The sequence below is a fragment of the Vombatus ursinus genome, unplaced genomic scaffold, assembly GCF_900497805.2.
Source record: "Vombatus ursinus unplaced genomic scaffold, bare-nosed wombat genome assembly UNPS02000580.1, whole genome shotgun sequence".
NCBI classification, from domain to species: domain Eukaryota; kingdom Metazoa; phylum Chordata; class Mammalia; order Diprotodontia; family Vombatidae; genus Vombatus; species Vombatus ursinus.
Window position 1 is genome coordinate 23,002,296 of NW_020940358.1, and position 15,992 is coordinate 23,018,287.

The window sequence follows — 15,992 nt, forward strand, 5'->3', positions numbered from 1 at the left end:
AAGGGTAGGAAGACTACAGGTTAGTGACTAGCTGCTAGTCACTTAACTCATTGAGAAAGGACTGGGGAAATCCTGAAGAGTGATAAATAAGAGCTACTAGAATCTGGCTTGGGTGATAAATTTGGATTAAATGAACCTTAAAAGAAGGGAAGTTGCTGAATGAAGGTGATAAAGTTGAATCTGAAAGTAGCCATGGGGAACAAGGAGTATTCTGATGCCCTTGACATGGTTAGTGAGTCAGGAGGTATAAGTGCATTTCAAGGGTATCAAGGAATGCAGTGTCATCAGGAGAGAGGCGGGTCTCAGTGAGTACAAGAAGATGGAAGGAGTGACACCTTCACCTTAGTGAAAGCAAGTTTGTTAATTATGGAACTGGCATCCAGAGAGCACAGGGGAAGGAACAGGCAGATCTGGAATGGGACATTAACAGTGTAGGGTCAAGCGGGATGGGAATAAGGAAGTGGACAGCTGAGTTTAGGGAGACATTATATTCTTTAGCAGCTGGGGTTATTACAAAGAAAGGAAGAGAGTTGGAAATGAGGGTATGCTAACCATTGATGAATTCATCTAGGCAGTGTAGGTGGAGTAGTAGATAGGGCACTGGTCCTGGAGTCAGGAGGACCCGAGTTCAAATCCAGCCTCATATACTTACTAGCTGTGTGACCCTGGGCAAGTCACTTAGTCCCAGCTGTCTCCAATAAAAAAAAAAAATTAATCTAGGCAAAGTAACAGTGAGGTCCCCAGATGAAAGCAGGTAGACAGGTTTGCCAATGATTTGAATTGTACTTTTTAGTTTTCAAAGTGCTTTTAGCTTACATTATCATATTTGCATCCTATCCCAATCCTATGGGCCAGGCAGGGCAGGAATTTCCAACTCTTTGAGATCTGGAGAGATTAAATGATTTGCTTAGTCCACATAGCTAGTAAATGGCAGAACTTTCGACTTTTAAGTACAAGGCTTTTCCCAAAGTGCCACCACCTCTTAGGAATGAATTAGTTCCCTATATCTCAGAGTGTAGAATTTAACCTAAACACAATCACTTCTGAGGAATTCACTGTATTTATAAGAAAGGCCATTCCAAGGAACAAACCTTGTAGTCACACAACTTATAGACCAAAGACTTATCTTTTCTTCCTTTTTAATCTATGTTTAAAAATGTTTTCAAAGGGTGATGACTAGATAACTTTCCTTGCTTAGCTAGAAAAGTCACTTTTGGAAGCATTTAGAAGTAGGGGAGAAAGAGGAGCAATTCTTTTTTAAATCGACTTTTTAGTCAGTCAGCAAACATTTATTAAGCACCTACTATGTACCAGCCACTGTGCTCAGTGTTGGGGATACAAAAAGGAGCAATAGACAGTCCTTACTGTCAAGGAGCTCACAATCTAACTGGGGAGACAAGCAAACAAATATGCACAAACAAGCTATATGCAGGATAAATAGAAATAAAGAAGAGAAGGAAGGCACTAGAATTAAGCGGGATTGGGAAGGGCTTCCTGCAAAAGATGGGATTTTAGCTAGGACTTTAAAGGAGGACAAGAAAACCATTAGGCAGAGATGAGGAAGGAGGGCATTCTAGAGGGTTGCCCAATGGAAGCAGCCAGAGAAAACACCCAGAGCCAAGATAGGGAGTGTTTTAAAGTTCTTGGAACAGCCAGGAGTCTCTGGAATCGAAGAGTACATGGCAGGGAGGACGGTTCAAGAATAAAGTATGAGGCAAATGTATTTTGAAGGACAGCTGAAGATATTCAGTATTCCATTCTGTATGCCTTCCTACTTACTGTTCTATATAATAAGAGGACATGATTCTGGTGTTCAAATATGGGAAAAGCTATCAGACAAAAGAGGGATCGGATTTTTTTTCTTCATGAGGTTGTGAAAAGATGTTGTCCTTCATTATTGAAGAGGACAACGTCTCAGAACAACTTGTCCTGGAGATAAAGTAGTTGAGGTTCAAAGCAGTGATTGTGTTTTGGTTGGTGGTGGTTCATCCCTCGTTTGGTGTGTGGCAAAACACTTCTTTCTGGGCCTCTTTCTTCCTTCTGTAGAATGCATTAGACCACATGGACCTTTAAGGTCCTTACTCATTCTAATATTCTGATTTTGAGTTTATAACAGGGGTCATACATTTATAAGGAGATAGATTTTGGCACAATACAGGGAAAGCCTTTCCTAACAAATAGAACATCCAGAAATGGAATGGACAGGGGCTGCCTTGTCAGGTAGGATGCATTATGTCACGGGAGCTTTTCAAACAGAGGCTGATGACCTTTTGTCAGAGTGGTTATAGAAAGAATTCCTGACTGGGAAGGAGTGCTTGGATTATCTGACCTGTATAGTACCTTCTAATTCTGGATTTCTCTGATTCCATACTGTTTTCCCTGGGGTTGGGAAACCAAAGAGTTGCTATCAAGGTCAAGGGATAAATAGATGCTTGTAGGAACTGAGCTGATATGCTCGACAACTTCAGGTTATCCCATTTTGGCTAGGTTTCCCTCTCTCATCCCCGCAAAGTCTAGGGAGAAGGCCAGAGTCAGAGGTGTTCTTAGTGCTCCAACATTTGATGAACCTGAGAGTTTCAGAAAGGCAGGTGTTTCCTTAGATTTCCCGATTCAAATGTTATGAACCTAAGTTTATTTGTTTTGTTTTTCTGCTACTGTTGGGCAAGTGTGTCACAGGTTGCTGGAGCAGGTGGTCAGCTGCAGTGGACTGATCTCCTCTGTGGGCCTCTCAGAAGAACTCATCACTTGGTTCCAGTTTCAGAGATACTTAGAAAAGCAGAATGTTACCGATTTGGAGAAACACTTTGCTCAACTCACCAAGGAAGGTATTAGGCAGTGACTAGTGATTATCATCCATCTCTTTATTAAAGAAATACATTAACAATGGAGAAGTTTCTCTGGAGAGCCTTGGCTCTTGGGTTCAGACACATTTCTTAATAATTAGGATACAGAGAATGTTTCACCAAATCCCAGAACCCTTTTCTTTCCTCTCTAACATTCTTTCTAAAAGATCATCTCTAATTAGGTCACAAACCAAGTTCAAAGGCCATAGAAACCATAATTTATAAAATTAGGTTTTCCTTACACTATACCCTTTTATAGAGGAGGCAAACTCAGAGTAATGAAGTAACTCACCCAGGGTTTGAATCTATGACTCCTGACTCTTTCCCTTATACCAGACTGCCTCATATTGTAATTAGCCTCTGAAGAACAGAGAGGAATTCAAATGCAAATGTACATCTTAGTCCAACACTTCTTCAAAGACTGGTCTAAGTGCTCAATTAACCCCTTGCTGGGTTGGGGGGGGGGGGGTGGGTGGGTCATCATCTTTGCAGTTAAGAGCCATCCCAGTTCATCTCACTTTTGAAATAATGATTGATCAAATGTTGCTGCTTTTCAAACCCTGGACAAAATATGCAGCAGTAACAAGTATGTTTCTAGAATGAATTATTTCTAATTCTTAGCAGGCAAAACAAATCCACAAGTGCTTTTTGTCTTGACTTCATGAAATCATTACTTACTTCTTCACTCCCTGCCTTCCCCTCCCTGTCCCCAGTCACACTTCTTGAAGACCTACAGTGCTCAGGACGGCTAAAGAAGATAAAAAAGCTGAAGGGAAAGAGATTGGGACAGCTCCAGCCACTGCCCCAGACCCTAAAGACATGGGCCCTGCTGCAGCTGGATGAGAACCACCGGGTCCGCAAGGCGGCCATTGCTCGGCTCTCTGACGCAGCTGGAAATAGGAGTTTTCGGGAAAAGGTATTTTATGAGGAAGACATTGAGACTGTTGCTCACAGGCAGTCATACACTTGAGAGGTAGATGAGACCTCAGAGTTAAATTCATACTTTAGAGATAGATGGGCCCTTTAGTCCAATTCCTACATTTTAAAGAATTAGGGAAGTGAAGTGACTTGTCCAATGGATAACATGGGAATTTGTTTTCTGTGATGGCATATTTGTTAAGAGTTTTGTTTTTCTGTTTTCTTTTTTTCTTTTTTTTTTTTAGGAGGGAGGGTGTGGAGAGAAAACAAATGCTTGTTAATTGAAAAAAAAGTTTTAAAGGTTAAGTGATTTGTCCAAGTTCATACCTTGGATTCCAATTGTAGCACCACCTCCAATTAAAAAATTGGTGCTCTTATCCTATACGCTGCTACCTTCCATTAGATTGAAATAGGAAGAAGTGGGCTGTTTTGATGGTGAAAGGGATAAAGCACAGTGACTTTTTATTGTCTTAGACTCTTCGAATCTTAGGGGAAGGACTAATGGTAGAATGGCAAATCATGGCTCAAAGGAAAACTAGCCACCAAGATCTGTGCTCAAGGTCCAACCTTAATTGCTACCTATCTGGCTGTTACTAGGTTCCTACGCATAGAAACAAGAATATTATTTCTTGGTGTTTTTACCTTTCCTATAAACTATGTTTACTTCCATTTAATTGATTTCGGACATCTATTAAGTGCCAACTACATGGAAGGCACTGTGCTAGGCAGCTAGAGATAAAAAATAACAAACACCCTTTTCACTGTCCAATGGGGCAGGAGGAAGAAATGACATGTATATAAATAGTACATTGCAAGGTATAGATTCTGATAGAGGCAAGAGAAATGTAAGGAGAAATTAGATGAGGGGAGATAATCCTTTCACCTAGGGACAGAGAAGACTTTTGAATTTGGCCTTTAAGGTGAAAGTGAGTTTATTCTGAACATGAATAACAGTGAAACTCAAGTTACATTCATACTGTGGAGGGTCTTGAATACTAGTCAGGGAATTACATTCTTTTGGTAGGTCATGGGAAGCTACAGAAGGTTTGTTTCTAAACATGGATTAAGCTTCCTTATCCTTCCATTGTTACAGGGAGGTTAGTGATTGGTGCAAAGGTATCTATGGACCCAGGCCTATTTTTTCTGCAGAGCGAAGTTTGTTTCCACTTGGCTAATTCCCCTTCTCTCTGATGTTTCTCCCTAAATGGGAAGCAGGAATTAGGATGGGGATGACAAGAAACAGCTAGAAGACTATTTCTGTTAAAAAAATCTCCAATGAAAAAGATCCACTATCAACGCCCAGATACAAAGGTTTCTCCTTTGTACTCTACCCACTTGCTGGCCCTGTCAGCTCTTGGGGTAGTACGTCCACCACGGAGGTTTGCTGAGACAACATTACTGATAGAATGACTTTTATGGGTCACGTACACATCATACTCAGGAGCTGAAATCTTGACTTCTCTGGTCTCAACTTTCAAGAACATGTGCTATTTAGAAATGCTTCTTGATATTCTTATTGAGTGGGCTAAAGGATTGTTAGCAGAATTTCACCATCACAAAAATGAAATTGGACTCTTCTAGACACTCTGTCTGACTCAGCACTGCAAGACGTCCCAGGGGCAAGAATTTCTAGGAAACCTTGAATAGATTAATGAACATGTGTTGTGTGTCCCTGGCTCAAAGATTATAGATTGTGGTTTCTGGGTGAGGGGGAAAGGAAAGACAGATCGACTTACCATAAATGTTTGGATAAACTATTTTCTTATCTACCTCACTCAACTGATAAAGCTCTAGATCAGGTGTTTTGACAGTGAAACAATAGCAGATTTTCTTCTGGTAGTCCAACAGTAATCCACTGTTCTCTAGGTACTCCTTTTCTTTTCTTTTCTTTTTTCTTGATGAGCAATTGGGGTTAAGTGACTTGCCCAGGGTCACACAGCTAGTAAGTGTCAAGTGTCTGAGGGGTACTCCTTTTCTTTCTTTCTTTTTAGGCACTCCTTTTCTACACCAGTATTCTCTCAGACAGTGATGCAAAACTCCAACAAGCGACATGTTTGGCTCTCAAGTATCTCAAAGTAAGTAAACTCAATTTTTTTACTGACTAGGGGTTGACAGGAGTTGGGGGAAAAAAGCTCCATTTTTGGGAATATCTTCTATGGCAACCTATAGCATTTTGAGGATTTAAAATGCAACATTAGTTCATGAGAACTGGCCTTCTTACTGTTCTTCACAGATGGCATTCTGCCCCCCACCTCCACCCTAATCTCCTGGCCTTTTCTTTAGTTGCTCAGTGCCTGCAAAGCCCTGGCCTCCCTCCTCACCTTTGCCTCTTGGAATCCCTAGACTCCTTCAGAGTTCAGCTCAAGCTCCACTCTCTACTCTTTCCTGATTTAGTCCTCCTCAGCTGCTACTGCTTTCCCCCACACATTCTCATATCTATTTGGTATCTATCTATGTATATGTAGCCTTCCTTGGTTCTAGGCATCTAGATGGCACAGTGGATAAAGTACTGGACCTTGAATCAGGAAGACTTTTATTTAATTCCAGCCTTAGACATTTATTAGCTGTGGGACCCAGGGAAAGTAACTTAACTGGTACCTACCTCCCAAGGTTATTGTGAGGATAAAATGAGATATTTGTAAAGTACTGGGCAAAACTTTAAAGTATCACATAAACCCCAGCTATTATGATTAGTAATAATAGTGACTGTTATAATACTTTAAGTTTCTCTAGGGCAAGGGTTTCGTTTTTAAATCCCTGGTGCCTAGTGTAGTGCCTGGCACGTAGATGTTTTAACAAATACTTGATTGAACAAAGAATCCCAAGGAGTTATTTAAGAGGGGGATCAAGGTCAATTCGAACCTTAGAGGGCCCTCTAAGGTTCACTTTAAACTCTTGGCTTATCTGTTTTGAAACTTCACTGAGAACTTAGCCTCATGAATTTGGGTTGGGAACCTGAATAGATAAGAAATTCTATGAGATCCAGTCAGATAATGAAGGAGCCCAAAGATGGATGATTCGTGGACATTGATCAACTGTGTTAGTATAATTAGCCAGCAGAGGGAGCAAACACTACAGAGTTTCCAGCACTGGGATGGCAACAATCAAACAAAGCTGAGCAAGAACGCTAACAAGATGATGCCAAAGTAATTAAAGTATACACTAATAGAAAAAAATTTACCTGGAAATGATCTTAGTTAACTGCTTCCCTGTTGTCATGACAATAGAAAGATGGTTAATAAGGCTGATGTTTACGTATTTTACTTAGTACAAAAACATTTTCAGATCTGCCCTCTCTTTTGATCCTCTTAGTCCTATAAGGAAGCCAGTATTATTACTCTTATTTTAGAGAAGAGGAAATAATGGCCCAGAGGGGAGGTACTTTACCCCCATGGTCTTCTGACGCCATGTTCAGTATTCTACTTACTACCTGGTACAGGAGTAATAATAGCTAAGATTTATGTAGAGCTTACCATGTGCTCAGTACCATGATAAGTACTTTATAATGGTCTCATTTGATTCTCATCCTGTGTTCAGAAGCTAATATAGCCAAGGGCATCCTGGTAAAGCTTCAACTGATGAGACAGATACTTCCAAAGGCTCTGATAAAGAGTAAATACTGTGAGCTTCTGACCATCATAACAGGACAATGTTATAGAAATTTTCAATGAACAATAATTATCCTCAAAAACCCTCATTGGGATGAATTCCCGGCCTGACCTGAACTTACACCTCAAGTCACAGATGCCTGTGTATTTTTTAAACCAATTTTATTTTATTTTTTAAAAAGTTTCTTTTGTTCACCTAGGGAACGGAAAGTATTGATCAGATTGCAAGTTTATGTCAGTCTGATTTGGAAGATGTGAGGACAGCAGCTCGGGAGACAACACTATCATTTGGTAAAACTAAGCTTTCCATCCTAGTTGAGGGTACTGAGAGCTTTTGGGGGAAAAGTAGAAAGCCACAAACAGGTGTAACCTGCATCTATTTGCCTGTTTCAACTGCTGAATCTCACCCACAAGTTTCTTATAATTTCATTGCTTAAAAATATCAACTAGGTAATGGGAATAATTGTGGCAGTTGCAATGATGACTTATGAACTATTATTAATATTTTTAACTAAGGCAACTGTTTTGAAGAACAGCTAAGAGGGTAAGAAATGTTTTATTCCTCCTTTAAAAATGAATTTATTACCCTTCATCAAAGTCGTATGAGAATAAGGATTAAAACTCAAAAGCTGCTTAATCCCAGTCCTATGTGTGTGATGCTGAAACTTTAAGACCCTTAACTTGTTTAAAAATGTCAGGCAAGGGCTGCAGATACATCTCTTCCCCAAGCTCCAACCTATGCTGTTTTTACAAATGAATGCAGAGTTTTGTCTGCACTATAAAGTTTTTTTTTTTTGGGGGGGGTGGTGGTGGTGGTGGTGATGGTATGTGGAGAAAAAACAAGATTGGGGATGGGAGTACTGATGTTTCTATCAGTGATACATTATCTTATATATACACAGGTGAAAAAGGACGTTTGGCTTTTGAGAAGATGGATAAAATTTGCTCTGAAGTCAGAGAAACCTTATGCCAGGAGGCAGATATTGAAATTACAATATTTTAAATAGCCCCATAGGCTAAGCCCAGATTCTGAATCTGTTCTTCCACTGCCCTGTCATATGAAGATTGAATATTGGCACTGGTAGGTAGTTGGCATCTGGTTGTTGCAGCACAAACTCATTAGAGGAAGAGTCTGGGAATGTACACTTCTGCTTCTTGGAGGAATATGGTCTGTGACAAAAACTAAAGCCCAAGAGATTACATTTTGACCAGGAATAGAGAAAAATCAGGACAGATATGGTCCACACCCTTTGGTAAAGCTCCTAAATGACCTTTCCCAGAATCTCTCTTGGCTTGAGACTGCAAAGGGTGCCTCTGACCCAGCTACAGCAAAGCCAAAGCCCCAAACTCTGAGACCAGAAGGGGAATACAGTAAAAAGCCAAGACAATGGGGAATCATTAGGTGCTGAGCTTAAAGTCTTTCAAGTCTGATTTACTAATGAAGAAGGAAGAACACAGTCCAGGGAGGAGGGTAGTCAACCTGACCCCTTGACAAGCAAAGGGGTGGGGGAGATACAGTATCTATGTCTTGGTACAATTGGTATGGTAGAAATCGCTGTCTTGATAGAGCAATCTAAGATTGAAAAACAGAAAATCATTTCCAAATATGTTTGACTGCTTTCTTTTATGCTGAAGTGCTGGAGTAGAGTCTTGACTACAATAGGTATACAGATTATTTATGAAGCATATTTTTGCCATATTCAGTTATACCATTAAGGATACAAGGCTAAAAGGAGGGAAAAACTATCATCAAGGGAAACCTTTGAACATACAATTCTGGCAGGGGTCAGCCAGGCTGTTAGTTGAATTGGTTTTGAACCCCCGAGGTTGATTGTCTTTAAAGAGGTAGCATAGGCTTCTTGAAGAAAGACAAAGACAGGAAACTTTTCCTACTGAGAAAAGCTCCCCCAAACCCAAACAGATACGATGATTCAGATATGATGCTTATGACTAACGTGTATGGATAAATGTCTCCGAGGAACAGTAGCCCTTGGAAAGCTCCATAACAGAAGCTTTAGGAAACCTCAGTTACTCTCACTTGTATATACTTTGTGATTTTATTTTCATTGGATATTTATTTTTGTGACTTTACATATTAAATTCTGTAAAGTTTTAATTAAAAAAATAAAAATCTCAAAATGGTTATGCAATTAATTTTGTCCTGGAAAGCAAGGCAGAGAAACACTAACTCTCCATGGGGGAAGAAAATCTTATTAGCTTAGCAAGCCCTCTGTTCCATCAACTGAATACTGAATATATATTTACTATACTTTCAAAATAACCAAACTATAAAAGCACATTAAAGAAGACTGTTTTGTGGACCCATTTCCATATTACCCAGGGTCAAATGTCAGAGACAGAAGGAAGCTTGAGCCTTAGCTCAGAGTCTTCATTTTACAGATAAAGGATTTGCCCTTTCCTTTTAAGGCAACAACGGAGCTTGAGCTTTACTTGTTGCTTCAACTAGACCTTTAGTGCACAGCATACACTGAGGAGAGAAGGTACATATGCATTATTATTTATTGCTATAATGTAGGGAAAGAGCACTGGATTTTAGAGTCAGAAGGTCGATGTTTTGAGTCAGGCTCCGATACTACTTGTTTTTGAAACTTTGGGCAAGTCACTTAACAGTTTCGGACATCAAGTCTCCCCTTTTTTTTTTTTTTTGCTTAGGCAATTGGGGTTAAGTGACTTGCCCAGGGTCACACAGCTAGTAAGTGTCAAGTGTCTGAGGCCAGATTTGAACTTGGGTCCTCCTGACTCAAAGGCCAGAGCTTTATACACTGCGCCACCTTGCTGCCCCAAGCTAAGGTTTTTTGCTTTGTTTTGTTTTGCTTTTTGGTGAGGCAATTGGGGTTAAGTGACTTGCCCAGGGTCACACAGCTAGAAGTGTTAAGTGTGTGAGGCTGGATTTGAACTCAGGTCCTCCTGACTCCAAGGATGGAGGTCTATCTACTGTACCTCCTAGCTGCCCCGGCATCAAGTCTCCTTGACAGATGAGGGGACCAGACTATGCCTAGCACTTAGTACAAGGCCTGGCATATAGTAGGTACTTAATATGTTTATTAAATGAATGAATGAATGAATGAACTAAAGTATTTCAAAGGTCCTTTCTACCTCTAACTCATTTATAAGATAAAGCCAAAAACATTCCTATCAAGGAATCCTTTAAAAAGTTCAGAGAACAACTGAACTCATCTTAGCATTGCAGATAGCCTGTAAAGAGACTTTAGGCAACCATAGCTGTGCTTAAAGAGAAGAATGTGCTTCACTTCAACAGAGAAGATCAACAAGGTGCAGTCCCTTCAACAAAGAAATGTGAAGCAGCCCAAATGCATATTCTTTAAAAAAAAAAGTTTTATTGTTGCAACTAAAATGAGAACCCATCATTTATTTGCATGGGAAGTTGTAAAACTGTACAATTTCACTTAAACCTGTGAGGTCATTGTAGAATCTTGCACACACTCACCACTCCCGCCCACGCCCCACCCCCACACACGCATGCACACAGAGGCAGAGAGATACATTAAAATGTATTATACCAAAACATTTTGTTTTTGTTTATTTTTATTTTTGTAAAAATGGTATTATTCTATGGCCATTGGTAAAAAAAGAAAGACCTGATGAGTAAATATTTGCTTAAGGCATATAGCATTAGCAGCTCACTAACTTTCTAACATACATTTAACAAGATGGATAGCCATCCATTCTCCAAGAATAGGCGGTTAACCAATACACCCATTTTGAAATTCTACTTGCTGTATATACATACCCAAACTACTACATACATATACAGGACTTGAGAAAAAGATGCTTACAGTTTGGCATTATAAGCCTTAGACACACCTCACTAATGCTCTGTAGGGTTATTTTACTCTGTTCTCATTACAGTAGAAATCCTTAATGGCATCCAACTGGTCAAAGGCAAAATGTGAAATTGCTGGTAAAGACCAGCAGAATAGCTGCAGCCACCTCCCCCTACCCTCTCCCCATTTCCCCTCATTTAAAAAAATGAAAGTCATAACTTGAAGACCTTATGATTTCTTTCAAAGGAGTAGCTATGATATAACTGAATCACTGTGGAGGGCTGACAGGGTTTTGTTGTTGTGTGTGTGGTGTGTATGTGTGTTTGGAGGGTGAGGTGAGGGATTCCCACCAAGACTAGAATTAATACTTCCAAACAGGAAAGATACTGCAGTTAACTGTATGTAGGCCACCTATATTAAGAGATCCAGTTTGCCAGAGCGCTCCACAGCAAAAATTAACTGCTTTGTTCTTTACTTAGCCTTTATTCCAAATAATGGTTTGCTCCAGGATATGTTTCTGAATTTGGAGCAGTAAATGATACCGTCAAAGGTCAGTGGGGAGACTGACTGCCTGAGATGACTAGTGGGTGAGGTGTGATTAGGGCTTATCATACACTTGGAATGTCTGTAGTACAGTTGCTACTCAGTTGATAGTTAAGTATGATAAACTGGGTTACTGAGTAAAACTGAATAGAAAGTCATGCCTAATAATTAGGCAAGTATCTGTTATTGGATAAATATCTATCAATCTATTGCTGAATGAAGACATTTTCAGCAACAGCCTCGTGAACCACAGCCACTTAACGATCAGATCATGCAAATATAAATTTGACTGTTATGTGTGGGCACATCAGTAAGCAGAAATATAAGTTCTTTCACCTTCAAGCACATGGTATTTAATCAGGACACAAGACGACCTTACATGCATTCTAATACAAATGGGGAAAATGTTGCTTGAGAACAATACTCTAGGGAAAGTAACTGGGACAAAGAAATCACATACTGTCTCTTAAATACACAAATGTTCATTATATATTATGATACCATTGTTCTATAAACATATCCCGATATCTCTTTTAATGAAAACCACAATATTACTCAATAATGACTGCTTACAATCTTCTTCCTTTCAAGTACTGGATGGATTCCATAGCCTATCAGGTATGTCTTAAATTCCCAGCACTACCTGAAGATTTATTATTGTACTTCCGATAAGCCCTTGATGCAAGGCTGACATTAAAAAAAATTTTTTTAAACACATTATTAGTTTAAGAAAATGCTAGAGCTATGGATACCGTTGGGGGGAAAATAAATATGGAGTGAAAAGATTCATTACACAATATACTCCATAAAAGGTTGGCTGAAAATGGTGTTTAAGTGCTTGCATGACTAGGATTCATTAAAAAGCACCAATTAGTGGCACCATTGCAGATCAAGATCGAGTGTCTTGGACTGGCTACTGCAACTATAAGTACTCTATTTTGCCCCTTCTGCTTATCTGCACCACTGCATTCTTTCATTCTCCTTGAGAAACTGGACTCTGTACATGTAGGGGAAAAGGGAGAGGGGTGGCTAGGGCCAGGGCCGAACAACACCAACAACCACAACAAAAAGACAAAGCAGGAGTGAGAGCAAACTTTTACCTCATGGCTTTCTTAACCCTTAATTCCTGCCATTCTGCTGCTGTTCCTACAAGCAGCAACTGCCATTTGGGCGGAACAGACCTTTCTGAGATGCTGTAGAACAGGAAGTGGAATGAAACCAATCATTATCAAGTGAAGTCAGCCCAGAACCCAGGTGTCTGTGGAGATGCGAGACTTACACACTAACCCACCTATGCCACCTGACAACATTCACAGCAAAGAGCCGAGCCAAAACAAAGCCATTACTGAAATCTGTTTTCTAAAGCAAAGAAAAGCAACCCCAAAGCCAAAGGAAAGCTGCTTCCCTTTTGCTCAGTCACTGATCTGACTCCTTGAGCAGAAGCGGGTGACCTCTTAAAACTCTTTCGAGGTGGCTGCTGTGGGACTGGGCTCTGTATTCATTCAACTGTTTTCTAATGGTTTGTGGTATTGGATGAATCCTAGAGCATTTTTCTGCCCCTCATTTAAACAGCAGCCAACTTTACCAAGTGTATTTATAAGAAGACTGCAATTTACAGTCCAAATCATGTGAAGACTAGTCTTCCTAAATACTAACAGAGGCTTTTAAAATGCTGGTGGACATATCTGAGTTGAACTCCCTGAACCCCTGCAAGGGAAAAAGGTAAACAAATGTGCAGGGGACAGCATAACCCAGGCATGTGCAGATGCAGGTTGAGTTTAATAGTACCAATTGAGAAATTAACTATTTCTAATTGTGGGTGGGGGAAGGGGGAAGCAAGGAATACCCTGAGCAAATGCAGAACCTGGGTTTGTGGTTTTTTCTTCTTCATTTTTAGTAAGGACCATGTTAAAAAGGGAATGAATGCTGTGGTCAACAGATAATCAGCACAGGCACTGCCCACCACTCCGTCTGAACACCAGATGAAGTGTAGCTGAGTATAACATGGTTCCTCCCATCCTCCCCTCCTTACCAAATGACATTCTCAAAAAGATGAGGGTTCTTCTGGGAAATCAAACAGAAATTGCAGATTCGGTTTCAACACTTGGAGAGTACAAGCAAGTTTTACTTTTGCTGAGTCTTTTTTCAGAAATAGAACAAAACAAAGAACTGGCTTTCAAAAAGGTTAAAAACAACAATGTGTTGTAATTCTATTATTCTTTTAAAAAACAAAATGAACAAAGAAACAAAAACAGGAGAGATTTATTTGGCATTTTCTCTGCTTAGTCCTGAATATTTTAAGGCCCTGAGATTCAACTATTTTATTCTTGGGACCACAGGGCTTATTTAAACCCTAGTGCATCAATTAATTTTCTCTTTTAGCCCTACCAAAGTTCCAGACTTTTAACCTTAGATTTGTTTCTTCTGAGACACGACTCAGTTAATTTCATAGAACTGAATTAGAAACCAGTCCAACTGATGGTTTTTTCTGTACACTCCCATCCTGCCATCAGGTCCATCAATGAAAACATACCCTGTAACAGAGGTAAGCTCCAGCTGTGAGGACAGTGAACATACAGATATTGACTAGAAAGGGCTTCCAGGTGGTCGCCATATTGTCTTCATCCTCTTCCGGGGATGGCTCTTCTTTGGTGGAAGTGGCATTCTGATGTTCACTAACAGTTCTCCTTCTAACTCCAGTGTCTTGACTAGTGGAGAGAAATTTAGAAGCAGGCATTGATCACAACTTTGGTATCAATAGGTAAATATTTAGACTAGCAACGATCCTTTGTTCCTTGACCAAATTCTTTTACCTAGATCCAGAGGCATAATTAGTAGTTACATTATGGTGATACTGACACCTAGTAACTATGGTTATCAAATGTATTCCCCTTAGGTCCAAAGGGTACAAGAACATATTTCAGGAGAATCTTAAGTTTCAGAAACTGAAGGGGAACAAGAGACAATTTCACCCAAATACATCATTTTACAGAAAAGGAAACCAAGGCCCAGAAGACACTTGCCTAAGGTCACATACTAGTCCAAAAAACCCTAAATCCAATGTTTTTTTCTATTATCTTCCTATTGTGCCAATCTGGTATCCTATCTGTCATGAATTTTAGGGATCGCTAAGTCAGTTCTAATATAGATTTGTGGAAGCATGTAACATCTGAGATTAATAAAGCTTGACTATGTAATCGTGTATGAATACCTCAATTACGTGCAACTCACACCCAGCATTCTTATAAAGTGTTAAACTTTTCAAGGTTTCTAAAGTGTCAAATTAAGATCAACCCTTTGGTGAACAGAACCTAACAGGAAACCAATAACCAACAGTACTATTTCACTTATTTATGAGAAAAACCACGAAGGTTGTATTTTAGAATTACACTCAGATCTTCCAACATGTTTAAAGCTGTAAGGGGACTTAGAGACCAGCTAGTCCAAACCTGTTGTTTTACAGGCAAAGGAACTGGAGACCGAGAGAGGGAAAGATCACACACAAGTAGTAACTGGCAAAACTGAGATACGATCCCCAGGCTTCTGACTTCAAGCCCACCAAAAATCATCATTATCAGGTGGAAAGAACGTCTATAGAACTGATGCTAGGAATTCAGCTTCAAAAAAGCATCAAGCTATACCTAATGTGAATTACATTTTATGACCAGGGGAGTAGTGGTTTCTGAATGACTCTGTTTGATCAAACATTCTTCCTGCACACCTTGCCAGACTGATGACAAACGCTCCCCAATCCTCATCTCTATGGTTCTTAAAATAAACATCTCCTTCCCAGAGGTCTCTCACACTCAATTACCTTTCTGTGGTCAGTGGTACAGTTAAGGAAGTTATGCTTTCTTCTATAATAGGGCCATCTTGTTCTTTAGCTTCCATCTCATTCATTTTCCACTGGTGGTTTGGGAAGAATTCTTTGCATCTTCCATTGTGTGGTTCCAATATCCGTTTTGGTGGTCTGGGTGGTGGGGGAGTATACTCTGGAGGTGGCTCCAAATCCTCATTGGAGAGCTCTTTCCATTGCTCCTTAATCAATAATTAAAAGTCATATTAACATCAGATTTTTCCATTTTGGCTTACTTGTAATGAAAAACAAACCCTTGTCTCAATGTTACATAAACAATACTGCTCAGGTAAATCAAAAATACAATTTATCTTTTGAAATGGAAGCTTCTTCTGGTCAACAGTTCCCATATGACCTATTTAAATGACAGTTTCTCACCTAGTGAAACTCAGTGTATTGAAGATTCTTTTGCACGAAA

The 15,992-nt window shown here is 39.8% G+C and overlaps 2 protein-coding genes across 7 annotated transcripts in view; one reads left to right on the forward strand and one right to left on the reverse strand.

Annotated features, from left to right (window-relative positions):
- The window catches only part of RIPOR3 (RIPOR family member 3), a 118,749-nt gene extending 109,294 nt beyond the window's left edge, over positions 1 to 9,455 (forward strand). For 4 of the 6 annotated variants that reach the window (XM_027850997.1, XM_027851002.1, XM_027851030.1 and 1 more), the window contains 4 exons: positions 2,667 to 2,825; positions 3,557 to 3,759; positions 5,753 to 5,836; positions 7,570 to 8,128. In XM_027850997.1, coding sequence (XP_027706798.1) covers positions 2,667 to 2,825; positions 3,557 to 3,759; positions 5,753 to 5,836; positions 7,570 to 7,806 — 683 coding nt within the window. In that variant the 3' untranslated portion in view covers positions 7,807 to 8,128. Of the gene's footprint in view, positions 1 to 2,666; positions 2,826 to 3,556; positions 3,760 to 5,752; positions 5,837 to 7,569; positions 8,129 to 8,271 lie in introns of those variants that run through there. The other 2 variants (XM_027851010.1, XM_027851039.1) reach the window with 2 other exon arrangements.
- Positions 9,456 to 10,903: 1,448 nt separating this feature from the next.
- The window catches only part of PTPN1 (protein tyrosine phosphatase, non-receptor type 1), a 76,455-nt gene continuing 71,366 nt past the window's right edge, over positions 10,904 to 15,992 (reverse strand). Inside the window, exons 8-9 of the mRNA XM_027851056.1 lie at positions 15,533 to 15,756; positions 10,904 to 14,426 (exon numbers count right to left, since the gene is read on the reverse strand). Of these exons, the coding sequence (XP_027706857.1) occupies positions 14,237 to 14,426; positions 15,533 to 15,756 (414 nt within the window). The 3' untranslated portion in view covers positions 10,904 to 14,236. The remainder of the gene's footprint in view (positions 14,427 to 15,532; positions 15,757 to 15,992) is intronic.